The 24,260-nt window shown below is 38.2% G+C and overlaps 1 protein-coding gene across 3 annotated transcripts in view; it reads right to left on the bottom strand.

The window, feature by feature from the left end:
• The window catches only part of KLF12 (KLF transcription factor 12), a 441,551-nt gene that overhangs the window by 144,375 nt on the left and 272,916 nt on the right, over positions 1–24,260 (bottom strand). Inside the window, exon 4 of one of the 3 annotated variants that reach the window (XM_059144589.1) lies at positions 4,546–4,614. The exons of the other annotated variants lie outside the window; for them this stretch is intronic. Within the exon in view, the coding sequence (XP_059000572.1) occupies positions 4,546–4,569 (24 nt within the window). The 5' untranslated portion in view covers positions 4,570–4,614. The remainder of the gene's footprint in view (positions 1–4,545; positions 4,615–24,260) is intronic. 3 annotated transcript variants of the gene reach the window in all.

The raw sequence follows: 24,260 nt of genomic DNA, 5'->3' as shown, positions 1-24,260 counted from the left end.
CACCTGTTTACGGTATTGACATAACATTACATCCTCAGAGCCCATATGTACCTCTCCTACTGGGAGGCGGCAGGTAAAGCCCCCCGGTAGCTTCGGGACGCACATGTGCAGGTGGGAAGCTAGCAATACCACTTCAAAATGGTTTCGAAACACCTGGGGCCCACTTCCGCTCCTTCTTTTAGGAAAGAGCAAAGACCTGAAAGACTAGATCCTGAAATCATCATCTGGAATTCATTTCCTGACTTTCAGAAAGGGGAAGATTGAAATGCATCGGTTCTGAGGTAAGAATCCATATACACGCAGCGGCAGTGAGGTGATGGGATGGAGCGCACGGCCGAGAGCGACAAGAGCTCTGGGAGACCGACGGGAACATCAAATGAGAGGTATTTGGAGCAGCCAGAAATTAAATAAAAGGACTACAGCGTACATCAGACATACTGTGGGTTCAGCTCCAGACCGTGGCAATAAAGCAAATGTTGCCATAGAGCCTGTCAAGTGAATGTTTTGGCTTTCCAGTGCTTCGAAAAGTTATGTTTACACTACAGCTGTAGTCTCCCAAGTGCACAATACCATTACGTCTAACAAAACAATGTGCATATCTGAATTTAAAAATACTTCATTGCTGGGGCGCCTGGGTGGCTCAGTGGATTAAGCCGCTGCCTTTGGCTCGGGTCATGATCTCAGTGTCCTGGGATCGAGCCCCACATCAGGCTCTCTGCTCAGCAGGGAGCCTGCTTCCCCCTCTGTCTCTGCCTGACTCTCTGCCTACTTGTGATCTCTCTGTCAAATAAAATAAATAAAATCTTAAAAAAAAAAAAAAACCAAAAAAAACAAATACCTTTAAAAAAAAAAAATACTTCATTGCTAAAAAAAAAAAAAAAAATGCTAACCTTCACTTCTAACTCTGGTTCTCTTGCTATTCCCACCTCATCTGCAGTTACTTGCTCCACTTGAGCCCCTCAAAGTCATCCATGAGGGTTGGAATCAACTTCCTCCAAACTGCTGTGAATGTTGATATTTTGGCTTCTTCCCATGAATCACAAATGTGTGGGCAACTAGAATGGTGAAACCCTTCCAGAAGGTTTTCAATTTATTTAGCCTGGATCCACCAGAGAAATCGCTGTCCACGGCAGGTGCTGACTTGCAAAAGGTATTTCTTAAATAATAAGATGTGAAAGTTGAAATGACTCCTTGATCCACGGGCTGCAGACTGGACGTCGTGTTAGCAGGGATACAATCAGCAATCATCTCTACACATCTCCCTCAGAGCTCTTGGGTGAGCAGGTGCCCTGTGGATGAGCAGTCATCTTGTGAAATCAATCTTTCTTCTGACCAGTAGGTCGGTCTCAAGAGGGGGCTTAAAAGCTTCAGGAGACCATGTTGTACACAGAGGGGCCGTCATCCAGCCTTCGTCGCTCCAGTTACGGAGCACAGACACAGTAGTGTAGTAGAATTCCCAAGGGCCTTCGGATTTTCGGAATGGTCACTGAGCATAGGCTTCAACTTAAGAGTCGTCAGTTGCGTTAGCTCCTCACTAAAAAGTCAGCCTGTCCTCTGAAGCCAGGCACTGACTTCTCCTCTCCAGCTGTGAAAGCCCCAGATGGCATCTTCTTCCAACAGAAGGTTGTTTAGGTTGAAAATCAGTCGTTCAGTGTAGCCACCTTCATAAATTATCCAAGCCCAATGTTCTGGAGAACTCGCTGCAGCTTCTCTGTGGCAATCACTGCTTCCCCTCTCACTTTTATGATCTGGGGATGGCTTCTTTCTCTCCTTACACCTCATGAGCCAATGTAGCTTTCAATTTTTGTTTGCAGCTTCCTTACCTCTTTCAGTTTTCATAGAATTCAAGAGTTAGGGCCCTGCTCTGGATTGAGCTTTGGCTGAAGGGATTGCTGTGGCTACCTTGATCTTCTATGTAGAGCACTCAAACTTTCTCTGTATCGGCAATAAAGCTGTTTTCCCTTTCCTACCTGTGCATTCACTGGCTCACACCTGCAGTTTCTTTGAGAACTTTTCCTTTTCATTCACAAGTTGGCTAACTGTTTTGTGCAAGAAACCTGGCTTTCAACCTGTCTCAGCTTTTGACAAGCCTCCTACACTAAGCTCATGCGTTTCTAGCTCTGGATTGACGGTGAGAGATGTATGCCTGCTCCTACTTGAAGACGCAGAGGTACAATAGGGTTATTAACTAGCCCAATTCCAACATTGCTGTGTCTCGGGGAACAGAGAAGCCAAGCAGAGGTAGAGAGATGGGGAACAGCTGTTGGTGGGCGGGTGTCAGAACACACACAACCCTTATCAAGGGCGCTGTCCTATATGGGCGCAGTTCATGGTGCCCCAAAACAATTACGATAGTAACACCAGAGATCACTAGTCTCAGATCACCATAAAAAAATAAATAATAATGAAAAATTTTCAATGTTGTGAAAATCACCAGCATGTGACACAGAGACACAAAGTGAGCAAATGCTCTTGGAGAAATGGCACCAACAGGCTTGCTTAGATGCAGGTTTGCCACAAACTCTAATTGGTTTAAGAAAAAGAAAACAGGGGTGCGTGGGTGGCTTAGTGGGTTAAGCCTCTGCCTTCGACTCAGGTCATGATCTCCGCGCCCTGGGATTGAGCCCCGAATTGGGTTCTCTGCTCAGCAGGGGGCTTGCTCCCCCCTATATCTCTGCCTGCCTCTCTGCCTATTTGTGATCTCTGTCAAAATAAATAAAATCTTAAAAAAAAAAAAAAAAAAAAAAAGGAAAGAAAGAAAAAGAAAACAAACCAGTCTATCTGTGAAGCATGACAAAGCAAAGCTGATACAATGAGGAATGCCTGTAAGGATACTTGAGAAAGTGAGAGAAGATACGGCATGCTACCGGGAAACATAAGGGATAGGAATGCTGAAAAGATTAGAAATAAAGAGAAGCGAGAAGTTTTAAGCACCATACAGAAACTTCTGTTAAAAAACAAAGAAAGGATTCCACGCTAAAATTCTACCCTTGATTACTAACCACTCAATTCTTGCTACAACACAGATGGACTATTCAATCTCAGGGTCAACTTAGTGCCCCTGTTGTTGTTTGTTTATACCAAAGCCCACCAAGACTTCTGTCTGGGAGTGTGACTTTAGCCGAATTTTGCTGTTGATGTCCTGATGTGGAGATGATGATCAAACACTTAATATATTTGACATCATTAAAAGAAACAACACCCCTAAACACATGAGAATAATTAATTTCATGAAGTATCTCGACTGATTTATCATGAAAAGAACAAAATACTTCATAAGAACATGCTATCATCAAACACGGTCTTGATTTTTCTTTTCTTTCTTTCTTTTTTTTTTTTTCCTGTATTAAATATATCTAGAGTTCTAATTTTAGAAACAGTGACTACTTACACCACAGATTTCTCTCTCCTACCTATCCAGATTCCCACATAGGTTTACAAACCAAGGGCTGGGGTGTAATTCATCACTGTAGAAATACTTCATAATGTAAATCATTATATACATATGATCTTTCCAAAGGATTACATATTATTCCTTGAAAGGGTAATGATGGAAATTTTTTAATAAAATGTCTTAACAAATTACTGCCTAAATATACACCAACTGGAACAAGATGAATGTAACAATATACTTAATAAAATATTTATGTGAAAATCTATAAAGATAAATACAAACAGGATTATATAGTCACATAGTCTTTTCTTCAAAACTCCGAAAGCCAATTTTAATCATAATATCCACTCAATAAAATATTATACATAATAGTCTAGTGAACATATTCCTTTCAGTGATCTGGGGATTACACGTGAGCTTTCCTAACAAGATAAAGTTTTTCCCGAACAAATATTTTAAAAGGTAACTTAAGCTTTAGGCGTTTCGTTGAGTGAATATAAAAATGAATCTAAAATTTCCTAATGCCGGTACCCGTAGTACTGGATGTGTCTCCTATAGTCAGCCGTTATCAGCAGCTGAATCTTATTATGCTCTGGCAATGACTAAAAAGGGCTTTTAATATTGGTCATGTCTTTTAAACACTTGGTAATCTTAACAAGAGAGGAAAAAATGTCTGGACACAATCTCATCTTTGGAAAACCCGCCAGAGATTGTTATGTGTAGTCATGGCTGAGGGCTGCTTAGACAGTATTCTGTTAAGTGTTATCCAAGATTTACATGCCATCTGTTTCATCTTTAATGGCCCCGGGGATTTTTAGAGAAGCAGAGCATTTACACACATGTGCTGCGCACGCGCGCGCGCGCGCACACACACACACACACACACACACAGTGTGTCCCAACTACCCACTTATCTAGCCACTCATCTACTCACCCAGCCAGCCAGCATTTAAACAAATTATATCTCATCTTATCTTTATAAACTTGTTAAGAAATAATCTCATGGTAGTTTAGAAAAAAGATTATAAAAGTCACCTAACATTACATAGCTCATGGTTTAACTGCTAGGATCACCTTTGCTTTATAAGCATGCAGTGTGGTTTTTATAAGAAAGAAAATTCGATTTAGACACAAAAGAATTCATGACTTACCCTGTCACTTACTAGCTGTGCCATCTTGATATATCATCATTAAAATTCTCTAGGTGTGAGTTTATCTACCTACAAAAGAGCAATATAATTCCAAACTCATATAATTGTTTTATAGATTGTATTAAGGGTATTAAGTGTTTTTAAGTAATACCGGTTAGGGTGGGACAGGAACAAACGAGCTCCCCCTCTCAGAACTAAATATTCCAGGGGGGCCTGGGTGGCTCAGTCAGGTGAGCCGCCAACTCTTGATTCCAGCCTCGGGGTGCTCAGTGGGGTGCCTGCTTCTCTTTCTCTCTCCCTCTCCTGCTCCCTTAGCTCTATCTCTAAAATAAATAAATAAATCTAAAAAAATTTTTAAAAACCCAAAAAACCAGAACTATAAATCCCAACACAACCTAATCTATGACTCTGACTCTCAGAAGTAACTTGACTTGATGCACCGCACAAAAGATATTCTGATGCGGGATTGCAGAAATGCAACCACTATATTGCACAGGTACAGTGTTCACTAATCAACCAAACAGATATATACACTACAAAAGTAGCTAAATAAGTCAAAATAGTACAGGACTTTTAGGGTCCACGTGATTTTAAACAAACACATCTCTTAAAATATAGAAGACAGTCATGTGACACTGTTCTGTTCTTTTTTAAAATTTTTCTATTTTTGTGCTTAACTAGATTGACCCATAGGATGATCTGTAAAGTGGACTACATTTTAATTAACTGGTTTCATTTGTTAATTCCACAATATAAATGATTTACACCAATCCACAGTTCAGCTTTCTGACAATATATAGTTATGTTAATTATTTTGAGATGCTGACCAGTCTTACCAAGGAATGAAACAGCACAGCATTATTTTCTTCTTGTGTCTCAAAGTTTATGTCAGTTTCATTCTCTGACTTGGTGATTAATTAAATTCAACATTTTTTTTTACAGGAAGTAATTAAGGAAATGTACTGTGTACTTCATGTAAAAAAGGAAATAAGCTCTATCTATATCCTCGATCATGGAAGTTTTAAGTTATACAGCATTATTTTAGATGGAAATACATTTAATTAAGGAGCTACATTCTTTTTTTTTTATACAAAGCACAATGCTGAAGGCAAGCAAGAAACACCTCTGGCCATTTTTGCTCTGAGTGTATATGCCACCAAACAACCACTTGTGAACAGGGTATACATTGTACTTTCTTCTCTGTTTTATTTTACTAAAAAGGAAAGCCTATTTTTCTTTTTTTTTTTTCAAGTTTTTTTAATTTATTGACAGAAACAGAGAGAGAGAGAGAGAGCGCACACACACACACACACACACACACACACACAAGCAGGGGGAGCAGGAGGCAGAGGGAGAGGGAGAAGCAGGCTCCCCACTGAGCAGAGAAGGAGGCTCCATCCCAAGACTCTGGGATCATGATCTGAACCTAAGGCAGATGCTTAACTGACTGAGTAACCCAGCCACCCTAAAAAGAAAAGCCTCCCCCCTCCCAAGATTCATCTTACACATGCCCTTTTGGTCATCGTTTGTCTTGCTTTCGGCCCAGTGATCACCCTGTTTCAGTCCACCTGTTCAAGGGCAAACTCTTAAATGCAAATACTATAGATTTGTGTCTTTTTTTTTTTTTTTAAGACTTATTTTGGAGAGAAAGAGAGAGCATGTGTGTGTGGTCACCTACATAAATATGTGTTTCTTGCGGGGAGGAACAGGGGTAGGGCCAGAAGGAGAGGAGAAACTCAAGCTGACTCCCCATAAGAGCAGAGCCTAAAGCGGGGCATGGTCCCAGGGCTGTGTGAGCAGGACCTGAGCTGAAAACAAGAGTTTGAGGCTTACTGCATTGAACCACGCAGATGCCCCAAAGTGTGTATTTATAAGACTCACCACCCTCCCAAAAAATGAAAGCAAAGTATACTAAAGAAAAGGAGAGATAAACTCTCAACCCTTTAAAACTACAGATGAGAGAATAAAAGGAAATAACTGGAAATATTCTACCATGACGATATGTACCTGGGCTCAGAAAGTATCAAATGAGCTATCCACTGCAAGCGGGGGGAGGGTAAGCTGAAGGAATATCGACTGTGTTACCTCAGTATCTCAAGTGTTAGTTTAAGACGTGATTGGTTCTTTCAGAAAATTCAGAACATACACATAACATAATAGACTATGTGCTATTACATTTACGTTTTTTGGGCTTTTGCATTTGAATTGAAAAGGATAGTCTTTTTTATTTTTTATTTTTTTTCTTTCTAAATCTATTTTCAGGGGTGCCTGGGTGGCTCAGTCATTAACTGCCTTCGGCTCAGGTCACGATCCTGGGGTCCGGGGATTGAGCCCCACAACGGGTTCGCTACTCGTCGGGAAGCCTGCTTCTCCCTCTCCCATGCCCCCTGCTTGTGTTCCCTCTCTGGCTGCGTCTCTCTCTGTCAAATAAATAAATCAAATCTTTAAAATAAATCAATAAATAGATAGACAAATTTTTTTTTCAAAATTTTACTTCTGCTTTAATACCGGTTTCAGTAGAATTTAGTGATTCGTCACTTAACGCCCCGTGTTCATTGTAACAAGTACCCTCCTTCAGACCCACCACCCATAAAATGGAAACCTTTAAAAAAGGATTCAATACACATTTACATTCATCTCAAATGTTCCTATTTCTTAGTTGTCGTGCTTTTCTATGACCTATTTATTTCCCAGGACTTTCATAATATTTATCCAAAGCAATCAGAAGCTATGTGAACCGTGGACCACCAAACTGAAACCCCAGCTGGGCACGTGTGTGCTGGGAAGTTGGGGTGGGAGGAGGTGGGGAGGCTTCCTTTGCCATAGGGTGGGGAAGGATAGAGGAGATGCAGCGAACGCATTTTTTTTTTTTTTTTTTTTTTTAAAAATAGCAGACAATGAAATGAAGCAACGAAAAGACTGACAGAAATGTCTGGACATGAACATAATGTGTTATGTGTTACATGTAAACATACTGATACTTAGCAAATAAATAACATTTTGTTTCACCACATAACATGATCAGTGAACACTCATCACATTTGCTAGGCACGAATATAGCGCGGAGGATACTAAGCCACATAAATCCTATTTCCCTGGCCAAATGATCTAAAAGAAGCAGTGTCCCTAAAATAAAGGTCAAAATGAAGTCTAGGAAGTCAGTTTTGTCCCCCCCCCTTTTTTTTTTAAACAACTGCTGTCACACTGAGCCTTACAAAGCATGCAAAGATGTCTTAAAAATAAATCGTACGATTCAAACTATATGTCATTTTGGAAAAGACAAAACTATAGAGGCAGTAAAAAGATCAGTGGTGGCCAGGGGCTTGGAGGAAGGGAGGGGAGAGACGAGTAAGGAAAGGGTGTTGAGGGCAGTGAAACTCATCTGTACGTTACTGCAGTAACACAACATAACATAACATAACCTTAACGGTGGCGGATGGACACGTGCTGCCCTGCATTTGTCAAAACCCACAGAACTGCATAGAGTGAACAGCCTCAATGCAGTGACAGTACTAACGTCATCAATACAGGTAAAGTAAGTCATTCACTGTCCCCAGTGTGCTGCACTAACACAAGACTTCATACTATGGGTGGCACTGAGGTAGGAATATGGCATGTTTGGGTACAATGTGCCCAATTATTCTGTAATTCTAAATTTGCACTAAACAAACAAACAAAAAAGTCCCCCTCATTATTTGTAGGAAACTTAATTCAATATTAATGCTGTTGATGAGACCCAGTTTTGTCTATATTTTATCGTTCCTCACAAAAATTAGTAAACCAAAAGTATTATCACAGCATTAGTAAATCTAAAAAAAAAAAAAGAAGAAGAAGTCACTGTTTCAGGCTTATGTTTTCTACCTCATGGCTAGAATTCTTTTTGGTCTTTGGTTTTATGCAGTGACTGATTTACATTAGTAAAGTTTCACATTCACAATGCATTAAAGAAAAACATGTGTGATAGACTCTTGGGGGGAAAAAACGTTCATTGGAATCTTTACCCTAGACTACAGACTCACGCCTGGTACTGAGGCAAACGTCCCTGTGCTCACTGCGGATTTTAAAATACGCATGAACTTTCCCATTCTCAAATAGATCAGTCTTCTCCTCTATCAGTTGGACCTTGCTAGTCATTATTTCATAATGATACCTCACAGTGGTGGAGTGCACCGAATTTCCGACACAAGAAAACTTGACCTGAAGAGGATGAGAAAGCCAAACAATACACCTAGAAACCCTAACACATTACAAACACATCAAGCCAAAATGCCATCTTTTCATGGAAAAGGGGGTATAGTTACAAAAATGTGGGTCTTTACAGCAAGCAAATGGGCAAGAATAGCCTCATATCCTCCCCTTCTTAGAGAAAATGCCTATGAAGAGAATTCACCAGCAAGGCCAAAACGAGTCTAATGGCAAAGACGATGGAAATCGACCTTTTCCCATGTGCCCTGGAATCAGAGGTGGCTGCAGTGGGAAAATGGCACAAGCAGACAGGTAAGAGAGTTGAAATGCCCCAAAACTTACTCATGATTTAATTCTATCTCAGCTCACTACAAAGTCACTAAAATGCTCTCATACAAACCCACACTTTTAGCCTCATCTTTCGGCTTCCCATTAAATGAGGTTTCGATGCACACAGGTCTAAGGACGATGAAAGTGACCACGGGTTTTATTAAGTGTTTCTCCCATTTAACGGCAATCGCCACGGGGCACACACAGGTGTACATAATTACCACGTGCATGTGGACAACGGCGGGTCCTTCAAGCCCCTGTTGATGATACCTACCAGGAAATGCATATAAGGAAAAGGGGAGAAGGGTCAGACTGGAGGCCCAGAGACGACAAAGACGGGAACAGGAAAGCACAAAGACATGCAACAGAAAAAGAGAACCTGCCGGCCACCCAGGACCCCTGCTAATTAGGAGATACTTATAATGACAATGGGTGACACCTCAGTTGGGAGATGAACTGAGATATTTATTTATGAGAGAAGGACTGAAAAAAAAAAAAAAAAACCTTAATAGTAATGCTGTCAAGGATGTAGTAAAATAGACACTTTATGGCTAGTAGGGTAATTGGGTACACATTTACGGGAATGCTGTTGAACTACGCCTCAAGAGTCTTAAATACCTTAAAACAAATATAACATTTTTAAGAATCTAGGGCATTGCCATCACCCTCTCCTCTTCCCCCCCCAATACTATGCATGTATATACACACACACAAACACATCGCCCTCCCAAGCTGAGAGGGAGTGACCTTATATTCAGGATGCATTCCAGGCTTACCTCTAATTACTGTATTTTGGGAAAAACAGAATAATATTTGGAATCAAAATCTTCAATCAATACCAGTGTTGCCTTGTTGGCCTTCAGAAATCACCAGAGAGAATATGTATGCTTTAAGCGAGGAGGAGGGAAAGAAATTCAGCACATTTAGTCATGATTCCTGTGGAATGTGGATGTGGAATGACTTCACGATTTTAAGCGCTGGTACTACAAAGAAGCTTTCAAAAGACGGTTGTTCTGTTTGGAAGATTACATACATGCCAACCATCTCAAGTTCAGGCCATAAGCACCTCAGATGGCTTTGGAGAAAAACCCCAGACGCAGCATCACCACTGATGTAAACAGTGCTGTGTGTCAAGCGGTCGAGATGAGGTGTTTGAGTTAATGACGACTTAAAACTGGTCCTCCTGAGGACACCAGCACTGCTGTCGAACCTGCATGTAAAGATACTGAATGAAATCACAGACAACTGGGGAGTTGGAAAAGTTCAATATTTTCTAAAATGTATACACTAGTTCATATGAAGTGTGGTTTGTTTTATCACTAATTCAATACATGAAGATATGATAACTGCTAAAGTTAAACTATTTATGAGCTTATATATTCGAGGTGGTTACAAAAGTTTCTTCCTGGGGAAACAGGATAACAACGCAGGGACTTGTAGTTAGACAAAGATAGTAATCAGGGATTTTGGCAAACAGGTATACACAGATACTCATTTTTATCTTTGTAGGAGTAAACATTAGAAACTACAGATTGGGCATAAAAACGGAAGAAAGTTTGAAACAACGGCTTTAGCCCTGGCTAAAAACAGAATCATCCAGGCACATTTCAAAGGTAAGCGATGCGGTGAGTCTGGGATCCGGCGCTGGTGCCGGTAGTTTTAAAAGCATCACACGGTACTCCAGTGACGCGCCAGCTTTGAGAAACAATATTCAGTGGCACGGAGGATACTATCTCTATGACGTTAAGCTAAAAAAATGTTAGGATACAAAACTACATAAAAGAATAAGCTTAATTTTGTTGCCTCCACCAACATTTTTACTTCATATGAAAATAAGAAAAAGGCTAGAAGACAACTGTGGAAACGTTAATAATAGTTTCTCCACTTGGTGAATTCGTGGGTGATCTAGATTTCCTTTTTTTTTTTTTTAAATCCAAGTTTTCTTTATTTTCTACAGTGAACCTGTGGTACTTTTAAAAAACAAAAAGAACTGGGCGCCTGGGTGGCTCAGTGGGTTAAGCCGCTGCCTTCGGCTCAGGTCATGATCTCAGAGTCCTGGGATCGAGTCCCGCATCGGGCTCTCTGCTCAGCAGAGAGCCTGCTTCCCTCTCTCTCTCTCTGCCTGCCTCTCCATCTACTTGTGATTTCTCTCTGTCAAATAAATAAATAAAATATTTAAAAAAAAAAAAAAAAAAAAAGAACTGTGCTATATTTCAAGATACACCTATAAGGAGGGTACAAAATATATTTTCAGGAAAAAATATTTGAAAAAAGGAACAGAGGCATTTCTAATTTTTAATCTGGCTTTCCCTAGATTCCACTGAGCCATTATGTCCTTGGAAGAAAATAACAAATTCTACTGCAGTCCCCATCTGCCAAGGGCGTTCCTCCCATCAGTTTTGAAAAGATGGGCGGCACAGCTATTTTGCACAAATTAATGTCTCTACCTACGTAACCAGGTCTCTACCTATGTAACTGGAATGAAACTAAAGACAAGAGCTAAATACAATCAGAAACTAAAGGTATGTGAGGGCAGTAACCCAGTGGGTTTACACTGTGGATTTCTCTGGAAACTCCAAGCTGCTGCATTACAGTTTACCGGGAAAACATTTTCATATTTGAGAAGTTACTGAAAACAATTATATACCAATGCATGGGAACTACAAAGCTTTTTAGGTTTTTGATGAAAAGCTTTCCCTCAATCAATATGTATTTAGTGAACATCAGTATATAATCAGCACCGCGGTCTGAGAAATGGGAGGACGCCACAGAAGGATTTTTTTTTATTTTTTAAAGATTTTATTTATTTATTTGACAGACAGAGATCACAAGTAGGCAGAGAGGCAGGCAGAGAGAGAGGAGGAAGCAGGCTCCCTGCTAAGCAGAGAGCCTGATGCGGGGCTCGATCCCAGGACCCTGGGATCATGACCTGAGCGGAAGACAGAGGCTTTAACCCACTGAGCCACCTAGACACCTCCACAGAAGGATTTTAATGTCTGTCCTGGGAGAAGCTGCTCCCCCAACCCTAACCCCAGAGCTTTAATGACATTTCATCACTTTTCAGTGAACTGCATTCAGAAAACATGAAATATATGTGCAGAGGGACTATTTCAACATTGTGCTTTAAAAAATGGAGGTCATTAAAAGTGAATCTGAGGAAACAAAACTGTGCTCTTTAAATCAACTTCTTCACAGTGTATATACAAAACAAGTACACCTTCAAAGAAGTATGAGACCTTATAACCATAAATTAAACTTAAATTTTTTTTAAATGCAGAAAAAAATAAACATTTATGTAATATTTAGTACAGTGTTATCTGGCAGAATTTTCTCCTTCAGTTCTACAGATGAAAAAATATAGTGTCATAGAAGTTGAAAGAATCACCTGAGGCCCCATATATGGACGTATGATCTAAACCCAAAAGGAATTCCTAGGCTAAATTTCCTCCCCAGGACTGCCCTTATCAGCCCTGGAACAGGGAAGGAGAGAGAGAGAGAGAACGCACGCGCTCGTGTCTTCGCTGGAGAAATTTTTTAAGGCAGTTCATGCGAAATCAGTATGTGGCAATATCCAACTGAAGAAGAAAGGATAAAAATGAGCACTGCTTGGACACCTGTGTAGTAATAAGCATTCGCTCACTTTCCCTATATCCTTGGCACATAACAAGCTTAATGGCATAAGGCGGCTATCAGTTACCCACATCACAGTGTTTATTTCTTGTTTAGTTCCTGTTTGTTTTCACATTAAGCCTCAGAATAACAGCATGTAGAAACATCTTTCTTAACAGGAACAGCATCCAACAGTTTGTGCCCTGGCCACGCTATACATTATGTAAGTTTGAAAGAAATAAGAAAACATGACGGAATAAAATGGAAAATCATAAATCCTAAAAAGACTTGTATGTAGCACAACTGGGGATGTTAAGTGGATAAATCAGCTGTTTACTGAATTTCTTCTGTCCCTTTACTTTAAAGCCAAATACTCAGAAATTTAAAAAAAAAAAACACACATTATTATATTTTTGACCAATGATGCACATCTCCTGATAAAAGCAGTGGAATAAGGTGTAACTTTTGTAAATAGAACAACAGTAAGTGAGAGGCAGTGGGGTTTTATAAAAAGCACACTTGCCTGAGTTCTAGCTTAGGTTCCATTCTACTTATTGTCTTTCTTCCCTTAATTTCTAATGAAAATGACTCTGAGTATGCTTCTGCCCGCTTCCTAGGCCTCTTCTGTCCTCCAGCCCTACCCGATTCCACTTGTTCTGAACCAGATCCTGCCCTCCCTCTGCCAAACACTCGGAGCTTCAAGTATCCTTCTCGAACCAGCCTGGGTGCCCATGAAGACGCCATTTCTTCTAGTTCTTTGGCAGTCCTGAATCACAGTCGCTGGTCCACAGTAAGTTCTTAATTAAAGCTCATTAGTAAAGCTCCAGTTGCTCTCTAAAGCCCTTATTAACTCTAAAATTGAATAAATCTATGAAATTACCCCATGTCTAAAACTTAACAAACAGTAAATACATTAACTTAATTATATCATATACAAATATTAGAGTTGAACATTTCTCTTGGCTCATTCCTTCATTTAAAAATAATTTAATTTATTAATTGCCATTTTATTAATTCCTCTCACTATAGAACTTTAAGGGACTAGTTTCGGAATACTGCAAAATAATTTTTAAAAGAGGGGTTTAAAGATGCACTCTTCCAGGGGGCCTAAAACCTAATAAAGCCAGAGTCTCACTTCCTGTTTCTGTTCATTTGAAGTATATTCCTTTGGGGGCTTTTGTTTTTGACAACTGGAAAATGCACAGATAGAATTGCTAGGTAGATTACCATAACAGTTAAAGGATAATGTTCTCTCTGTTTCTAAAATTTAGTTTTATGTCTATCAAATTCCACGAAGCTAGTTCTGCTCTTGTATGTATTTTTTCTGTCAACCAGGAAATAATACATGAAAGGGAGATTATAAGTTTTATAATGAGATACGATGATAAATGTAAATATCTGACCTGGTTAATTTTCCATCCTGCAGTAATTAATAAAAAAGGCTACTCTAAGCCCTTCAGTGGAGATGTCCTACACCACCAGCTCTGACTCGCTCCTTCTTCCCTCCAAACTCTACGGCACATTGTCCACACATCTTATTCTCCTTCCCTTTCTCCTCTTCACCTATTTGCTGACTGTGCTCAGTTCCCTTATGTTAATTTTAGAAGATAAGATCTTTTGCCTAGCTCCATTCCATGTTCGCCAATTTCATCTTCGTATCTGACCTGACGTTCATTCGTTCTTACACTAAAGGAGCAGTTCTCAGCCAGGATAATTGTGGCCCCGGGGTCTGAAGATATTTTTGATGATCACAATCGAGAGCAAGGGTGACAGGACAGATTACAACAAAGACAAAAGATCAGGAGTGCCAAGGTTGAGAAACCCTACACTAAACTATCATTTCTTTCCAATCTTTTTTTTTTTCCTTCTACCATCCTGTTTTCCCCTTTTTTGGATTCTTTTGTTTTCTTCTCATTTTTTCCTCCTCAAATTCCCTCATATGTATTTACCATGTAAATGTACCTGTACAGTCCAAACATCAGCATGTGCATCTCGGTGGGCGTGGTTAAGGTATTGGTACGAATGCTCATTAGCATGTCCACATTCCCAAGACTTCCTAGTGTGTAGTACACTTAAAAATCGTGGGCGCCTGGGTGGCTCAGTGGGTTAAAGCCGCTGCCTTCGACTCAGGCCATGATCCCAGTGTCCTGGGATCAAGCCCCACATTGGGCTCTCTGCTCAGTGGGGAGCCTGCTTCCCTTCCTCTCTCTCTGCCTGCCTATCTGCCTACTTGTGATCTCTGTCTGTCAAATAAATAAGTAAAATCTTTAAAAAAAAAAAAAATCATGGGAGTGTGAGCATGCAGTGCATATACACAAAAATTAATTTGAGGAGTTTACGATCTAGAGATTAGATGCTTGTATATGTGTGAGCTCATATGCTTTCCTTTTTAAATATTTAATTGTTTGGCTTTCATACTTGTGCTACAGAGAAAAGAAGAATTCAGCTATATTTGTATTTGTAAAGGCCAAGGGGGCTTGGGGTTGGGTCAGAGAGCTGAAATCACAAATGCAACTGATGGTCCCAACTCCATTAAGCATCTGCCTTTCCGGCAAGGATCTGGGTCTCAGCCAAACAATGGCTCCTGCCAGCTAAATCTAAGCCTCAGATCTGAATCACCCTCACCAGATATAAGGGCTTGAAGTCATTTGTATCTCATACAGACGTGTGTATGTGCGTTATGGTATATTCATTTAATCCTCACAACATCCCAATAAAGGAAATTATTATTGACCAATTTTACAGAAGAAAAACAGAAGCTGAGGAGGGTTAAGAAATGTGCCAGAGGCTCTACAGGTGCTGAGTGGCAACAGGCAGAGAGTCGTTAGCCATTTGAGACAACAACCCCCCCTAACCCCCGCCCGACCTCGGAGGTAACGCAGTACTCATTCCCATGACTGATTTGATCATGTCTGCCTACAGGAGATCAGGAAAGACCAAAATCACTGTAATTACCCCCCTTTAAACTTTTTCCTTTCATTTTGTGCAATTTAAAGACTATCATTTCATAAAGGAGAAAGTCAAAAAGGTTAAATGAAAGCTTTCATGGACTTCATGAACGTATATTAGCAGAATTATTTTTCCTCTATTAGTTCTCCTTATAATATCTCTAAGAAAACACTAACTGTACATCACTCAATTATTTATTGAATATATATTAAAAAAAAGAAAAAAATCAGGTACATTAATCACTTCTTTGATCCAAATAATAGAACTTTGATTCCCATGAGATAAAGTTACTCTGTGGTATTTTTTGGCTTTAAATGATTCCTGTGATGAAATCCCAAATTAATTATTAAATAAATAAGCGAGCTCACATTCACATGGTTCATTCTCTTCTTAGCATCAGTGCTTTCAGTTGCAGTAAAATAGCCAACATTCAATTATCTACAGTCTTACAAGGGATCACAGAATAATAATCCCAAATGACAGATAATCCCAAAAGCATTTATGCTGGGTTTTAAATTCATTATATGATTCCAGCAGATTTACCGCCATAATTATATTCTTTTTCTCAGGCTCGTATTAAAATTCATTTGTATTTCCTGAGCACAAGCCAAGTGATAGCAGAAGGGAGGATCCCAGATAAACGCTGAATGACAAAAGGAAGTTGATTCGCTATTAGCATTTTTCCTGTAATCAACATGGAGCTAATCAAGAGCTGATCAACGAAATCGTATTTCATATGTGTTAAATGTCTTATATGATTCATTTTAAAAAGATATAGTACAACATTATAGCAGAGGGGCAAAGGGCATAGGTTGTGGATGTTAGCAGACTTAGGTTTGTGCCCTGGCTCTGTACTAGTTCTGTGACCACAAGCAAGTTGCTTATCTTTCTAAACGTCAGTACTTCACTTAAAAATTACGCTAATATCTGTATCTATTTGTACCATTTGAAGGGAATTTGGAAGGTTAAATTATTGAAGGCACACTGCCTGACAGAGTTAGTTGCGGCTGTATTTTTTGGTTGTTGTTCTAGCTATTATCTATTTTACTCTAGTGCTAAAACTAGAGATTACTTACATCTGACAGCTTATGTCCATCTACCTTCCATAAAATGACATGGCCTTTATTATTCAATGAATCAAATATAACACATTGTAGGGTCAAATGTTAAAATCTGTCCATCATCTGTTCCAGCAGAAAACATCTGGGGATTATAATGTATTATAACTATCAAAACTAACTGGAAAAAATTAGAGATGCACAATTTCTTGTTTTAACCCCACTGGGGCCATATATGTTTCTGAATTCATATGTTTAGGATTTTAGGAAGGTAACAGCACACCTCCAAACCTCCAGGTTTGAGGTAGAGTTGAGTATTTTTGCAGTAAAACAACTAAGCATTTACACTGTGTTATACATGGAGACTATGGAGATCTACACATCAGTTTACTCCAGGCTTTAATTCTAAATGAGTTTTTAAAATGTTAATTTTTCAGTACTTTAAAGGATTTCAGAATTATGAACAAGAGATTGTGAGACTGGAATATTACCAATTGGGGAAAGGTAATTGAAGACTAAAACAAATCCTTTTCTTGGTTTGCACAAGATGGTCCTGGATAATTTCTTGTCAATGCAACTCTGAACAGTAAATCAGGCTTAAATAATTGCTCCATAATTTTATAAAGGATCCAGCAGATCTGCTGATTTGTAGAAGGGTGACATACAGATGGCACTGTCCCTTTCCCCTTGTGTTTCAATTAGGAATTCATTTCTTTCAAAGCCATACATTACTGATGAGCTGAATTATCAGATTTGAGTTTTAATAAGCTATTAATTTTGTGATGCTTTCACTGGTCAATAGATGAGGCAGAATATGAGCAATGATAGGAAAGGTGGCTGGTTCTTAGCGGGGGGGAGAAAACCTGACTCATGCTGTATTTTCTCACAAATACAAATATACCCTGAGATTAAGTACAAAGATGACATTTTGATGTATATTTATAAAAGATTAAAGGAAAGGGTTTATCCTGTTCACCGATACATGAATATTCTTATTGTGAGTAGAGGAAAACATTACTGACTATAAATCTAATATATCCAATCAGAAGGGTCTTTGATTACAAAGAAGTTCAGAAGTTAGTCTGGCTGCCAAGGCAAGACTTGCTAAAAATTCTGTTCAAAAGGAACATCAGTCAACACAAAAGTCTGTCCTTCAGCCTGTGGTAAATTTTCTGGCATGAGAAGTTCACAGAGGAATGATGGAATATATGTGTCATACAAGTGGTATATAAAAAAAGATCATAAATACAAGGATTTCAAAGAAGACAATGTTGACAACTCTGCATAAGGTTGGTTGAGAATGACAGTTTTCAATTCAATCTAACATTAAGGAGTAATAAGAATCAACAAGTTTAAAGGCTTCATTTGTCCAAGTTCATGCACAGGGAAACCCTAATAGAAAATCCAGGATGACAGACATAGATGCTGTTATAATAATTAAAGATGAGAATAAAGGCAATAAAAAAAAAGAGGAATCTATAAATAAAGCAAATGTTATGGTCAATTCAATAGGTGAATTTTAAATACGACTTTGTACTTGTTGTTAGACTAAAAAAGTAACATATGAGCAGCTCCACAGATTATCTCAAAAGGGACTGGACACATTTTCACCACTGGTTCAAAGCATGTATTAAATTGAAAAACTTTTTCATGAAGGGCTTTATGGGTAAGAGCTAAGGCAATAAGATAAAAAATAATCTAAAGTGATCTAGACAATTTATAGCAGGCAAAATGTGTGAGAAGAAAGGGGTAAATTTCATTTCTTCTAAGGCAGAGTACTTTGTACAAGATCAGCTCTCCTGGGGCACCTGGGTGGCTCAGTCAGTTAGGCATCCAGCTCTTGATTTTGACTCTGCTCATGATCTCAGGGTTGTGAGATTGAGCCCCACATTGAGCCCTGTGTTGGTCGTGGAGCCTGCCTAAGATTCTCTTTCTCCCTCTACCCCTCACTCTTCCCCACCACAAGAAAAAAAAGTTTTTTTTAAGATCAACTGTCCTACTAGGAGACAACAGAAAACAGAAAAGGAGAAAATATTACTCCAAAATTGGAATCTACACATACACACAGAAGCCTAATATAAATTCTAGAAGAAAAAGAAATGGAATACCTGACATTGAAAACTTGATACCTGTGTTTAACAGCAGAACAGACACCGCAGAAGAAAGGATTATGAACTGAAACATAAGTGAGAAGAAATTTGCCAGAATGAAGACTGGAATGAGGAATTAGGTAAGATAGTAGGATATCTTTTTTTTTTTTAAGACTTTATTTATTTGACACAGAGAGAGAGCGAGCATGGGGGAGGGGGTCAGAGGATGGAGCAGACTCCCCACGAGCAGTGAGCCCGATGTGGGACTCAATCCTGGGACTCTAGGATCATGACCTGAGCCAAAGGCAGTCACTTAACTGACAGAGCCACCCAGGCACCCCAGATAGTATGATATCTTAAAAAGAATAAGACATAATGGGATATATCCTATGTGCATCTGACTGAAGGCCCAGAAGGAGGAGAGAGAGAATAGGGAATAGGGCAGAAGTAACACTGAAAAACATAATGGTCAAGAATTTTCTAACCTGAGGAAAGATATTAAGTTGTAATTTCAACAATCTCTATGATCACAAGCCATATAAGTCCAAGGGAAAATACTCAAGAATTGTCAGACAAGAAATGACCGTCAAGGAAGTTACTACAGGACTAGAGAGCTACTTTTCAAAAAAAAATAGTGAAAGCCAAAAGATAACGGAAGGATATCTTTAAATTGCTAAAAGAAAAAATAATGAAATAACTGATAACTTGTCATAAAAAAGTCAAAGCAAAATAAAGACCTTTTAGACAAAAACAGAATTCACAGCCAGGAGAATAATACCAAAAGGTATACTAAAGAGAATTCTTCAGCCCCGAGGAAAATTATCTCATATAAAAATATGGAAGGAAAAGAATAAAGAGCATTAAGAAAAATAAAAAGGTAAATAGGTAGGTAAATCTAACTGAATAATGACTCTGTATCAATAATTATATCTTGTTCGGTTTAAAATGTAGGACAAAGAAGAAGAGGGATATAGAGAGTTAAAATGTCTCAACAACTTTGTGTTATCTAGAAAGAAGAAAAATGTCTATGGTGGTCATTAACAAGTCAAAGGGACAATGCAATCCCTAGGAAATGCCATTAAAAGTAATAAAATAATATTTATACTGATAAGCTACAAAGTTTAATAATAAAAGGGAAAATAAAAGAAAGTTTCTTGATTAACACAGAGAATACAGGGATGGGTAAAAAAATATTACAAGGAAATAAAAAACACACAGTAAGATGGTATATTTAAATGTAAAATATTCCACATTCTGCAGTTTAGTAGTCTAGCTTTTTTAGGGTTTTTACATATCTTTATAGTTTAAATTTTTTAACAACCTACAAGTGGCAAATCTTGAATGTTAGAATCTAAAAGTTGAAGCTAAAAGGATGAAAAGAATTAGGAAAACACTAAGCCACGAAAGGCTGGTACAGCTATACAAACACTAGGAAAAAAGTTGATACTAAACTAGAATAATTAATGCAAACTAAGATGGATAATACTAAACTAGATGGATACTAAACTAGAATAATTAATACAAACTAAGAGGTCACAAAGTGATCTCTTTCTATATATAATAATTCTCAGTTTGGATCCACCTAAAAAATACCCACCAAAAGCAAAAATATAAAAGACTAAAATGAAAAATAGACAAATCTATAAATAAGTATGGAATTTTAATACATTTCTCTCAACAACTGATAAGACAAGGGATAAAAAATGAGTATGAACATAAAAATTAATAAAGATAATACAATTAATAAACTTATTTTATTTGATCTTTTAGAACATGTGCTTAAGATCTTCCCAATGAAGTATTTTTCAAGTACTCATGAACTACTTATCAGAATTTGAACATACCATGAGCTATAAAGTAAGTCTTAGCAAATCCTAAGAGTTATCATTATTCAGCATATGTTCTCTGACCACAGTGGAATTAGGCTAAACACTAATTACCAAAAAATAAGTAGTATATTCCGGAGTACTTAGAAATCAAGGGGTACAACTTGAAGTCAGTCCATGGGCTGAAAATACAACAAATATTGAAAAAAATAGGGAGGCTCCTGGGTGGCTCAATCAGTTAAGTATCTGCCTTCCACTCAGGTCAGGATCCCAGGGTCCTAAGATAGAGCCCCGCATGGGGCTCCTGGCTCAGAGGGGAGCTTGCTTTTCCCTCTGCCTCTGCCTCCTGCTCCCCCTGCTTGTCCTCTCTCTCTCTCTAGCTAGTTCTGTGTGTCAAATAAATAAAATCTTGAAAAAAAAAAATAAAAATGGGATATGTGAAACTGTGGGATATAATTAAAGGTGTGATTAGATCAAAATTTTTGCCCTTAAAACATGTATCAGGGTGGCGCCTGGGTGGCTCAGTGCGTTAAGCCTTTGACTTCCGCTCAGGCCATGATCCCAGGGTCCAGGAATCAAGCCCCGCATCATGTTCTCTGCTCAGCAGGGAGCCTGCTTCCCCACCTCTCTCTCTGCCTGCCTCTGGGCCTAATTGTGATCTCTGTCTGTCAAATAAATAAATAAAATCTTAAAAAAAAAAAAAAACCCATATATCAGAAAAGCAGACAGGCGGACAATCAATGATCTAAAGATCTAAAGAAGTTAGAAAAAGAAAAGCAAATTAATTCTAAATAAAAACAGGAAGAAAATAATAAACATAACAGCAAAACTACTTAAACAGAAAGAAATATATAACAGAGAACCTCAACAAAACCCCAAACCTGTTATTTAATAGACTAATAAATTCATACACTTGCAACAAAACTTATTTAAAAAAATGTAAGAAGGCAGCCATTAACAATGTCAGGATTTAAGCCCACAGGCATTAAGAACATAATAAGAGAATGTTATAAATAGAGTTATAAACAGGGTAATGTTAACAAATTTTAAAATTCTGATGAAATAGAGAAATTGTTTGGAACAAGTGACCAAAACTGATAAAAGAAAAAAAGGAAAACCTGAAGTTTCCTGTATCTATTGCAGAAATCAACTTAACCTTCTGAGTAAAGAATCTCTAGGCCCAGATTTGTTTTATGAATTAATTATTTCAAACCTATTATTATGGAGTAATTAAGAAATAACCCATATCTTAAACAAAATCTTCCCAAGAATAAAAAAAGAAAGAATACATTTCTAAATGATTTTATGAGATTGGCATACTTGCTATCAAAACCTGCCAAAATTCAAAAACAGGCAAAACAGGCAAAACTAAACTACCATTTTAGAAGTCCGATGGTCATGATTCTTTAAATTGGACAGTGATGGGATATGAATGGGACATATAAATTCCTATTTGTTTATCTGGGTGGCAATTACATGTCTGTGTTCACTCTGTGAAAATTTCACAAATAGCACACATAAAATTCAGGCACTTTTCTGTGTGAATGTAATAATATCAACTTTAAAAATGAAAGTTAGCTAAAAGAAATAAATGCATGAGCCAACCCCTTAGTTTCGACCTTTCTGCAGATCCTTTAAACAAAAGCATGTGCACATTATCTTAAGATTAAGGTTGTTATCTAGAAGATTAAAGTTGTTATCTGTTCAATATTCTAAACACTCAAGTTTTTGCAGACAGTTTCTGGATTACCAAGACTCCTCAGTGCCTTACCTGAAGACCGAGTATAATAAAGCACGGGGCAATTACTCTTGACAGAACTGGCAGTAGGGAGATAATGAGATTAGACCCTGGCAGGAACCTGGACCAGTGTCCAAGATAGAACACAGAATATGGGTCAGCCTCCACCAACTAAAAAAATGGATATAAATCTATAAATCTGGAAGTACCGTAGGAAGTCATGGACCATTACTGGATACCCCACTTGGCTAAGATATCCTTAAGAAGTAGGTATGGGAGAACTACCTGGAATGAGGAAAAGAAGGAAGTTAATGTTTTCTGATAGAATGTCTAAAATCAAAAAGACAAGAACTATCAGGTGTTGACAAGAAGTTGGAGAAAACAAAGTGTTGTGCACTCCTGGCGGGAATGTAAATTGGCACAGCCACTGAGAAAACAGTGTGGAGGTTAGTCAAAAAATTAAAAACAGAAATACCATATGATCCAGTAATTCCACTATTGGGTGTTTACCCAAAGAAAACAAAAACACTAATTTAAAAAGATATATGCACCCATATGTTTACTGCAGCATTATTTACAATAGCCAAGAAATGGAAGCAACCCAATTGCCCATCAGTAGATAGATAAATAAAATGTGACTTAAACACACCCTGCACACAAACCCACACAAAATGAAATACTATACAGCCGTAAAAAAGGATGAAAAGGATAAGATCTTGCCATTTGAGACACGGATGGACCCAGAGAGTATAATGCTAAGTGAAATAAGTCAGACCAAAAAAGACAGATGCCATATGATTTCACTCATAAACAGAATCTAAAAACAAGTGAATAAACAAAGAATAGACTAAGACCTATAAATACAGAGAACAAACAGATGGTTGCTGGAGGGAAAGGGGGATGGGGGAAGGGCAAAATGTGTGAAGGGGAGTGGGGTATACAGGTTTCCAATTATGGAATGAGTAAGTCATGGGAATAAAAGGTACAACACAGAGGACATAGAAAATGATATTGTAATACCACTGTATGGTGGCAGATGGTCATTGCATTTGTGGTGAGAACAGCATAATGTATTGAGTTGTTGAATCACTTGTTGTACACCTGAAACTAACACAACACTGGGGGTCAACTACACTAAAAATAAATAAATTAATTAATTAAATAAAAATAAAAATTTAAAGCATTGTCTAATAGGTATGCCTGGGTGGCTTAGTTGATTTCAGCTCAGGTCATGATCTCAGGGTCGTGAGATCAAGCCCTGCATCAGGCTCCATGCTAAGCAGGGAAGCTGCTTGAGACTCTCTCTCTCTCCCTTTCTCTCTGCCCCTCCCCCTGCTTGTGCTTTTTTGTTTTCCCTCTCTCTCTTAAAAAAAAAAAAAAAATAGAATTTAAAAAGCATTGTCTGATAAATTTTTGAAACATTCTGGGAAACAGTCAAGTCTTTAGGAGTCAATGTTCTCAAAGGCTCTACTGTGAAAATCAAAACAGAGGCAAAGAAATGAATGATACTTCATCACAGTAGATATTTTTATTTCCTTCACGGTTACATCCCCCATATCCAGAATGTTTGCTGAATACATGAACAAAATGAAACTGCTGTTGTTACATGCTTCTCTTTGTCCTATTTGCTTATTTCTTTCTTGATTATCTCCTTTGGTCACTGAATTGACCACTGTACCTATCATATTTTCATGGTTTTAAGCCTAAAGCAAGAATTTGCATTATGTCAAATCTGTGTGTTTATGTATGTGTGCATTGTGCACACATGTGTGTAATAACAGATGTAAGTTGAATCATGTTAAAATGAAAGGTGAAAACTCATCACATAATTTTACTATAGAACATTCTAATGCATTCAGCAATTGATCTAAATGAGTGATCTTTATTAGTTTTGGCCAGTTGATAACAGCTTGCTAAAACAATCTAATTA

This window comes from Mustela lutreola, chromosome 13 (genome assembly GCF_030435805.1).
Source record: "Mustela lutreola isolate mMusLut2 chromosome 13, mMusLut2.pri, whole genome shotgun sequence".
Lineage (NCBI taxonomy): Eukaryota > Metazoa > Chordata > Mammalia > Carnivora > Mustelidae > Mustela > Mustela lutreola.
Note: the sequence above shows the minus strand (reverse complement) of the source record. Positions and strands in the feature narration are given on the sequence as shown.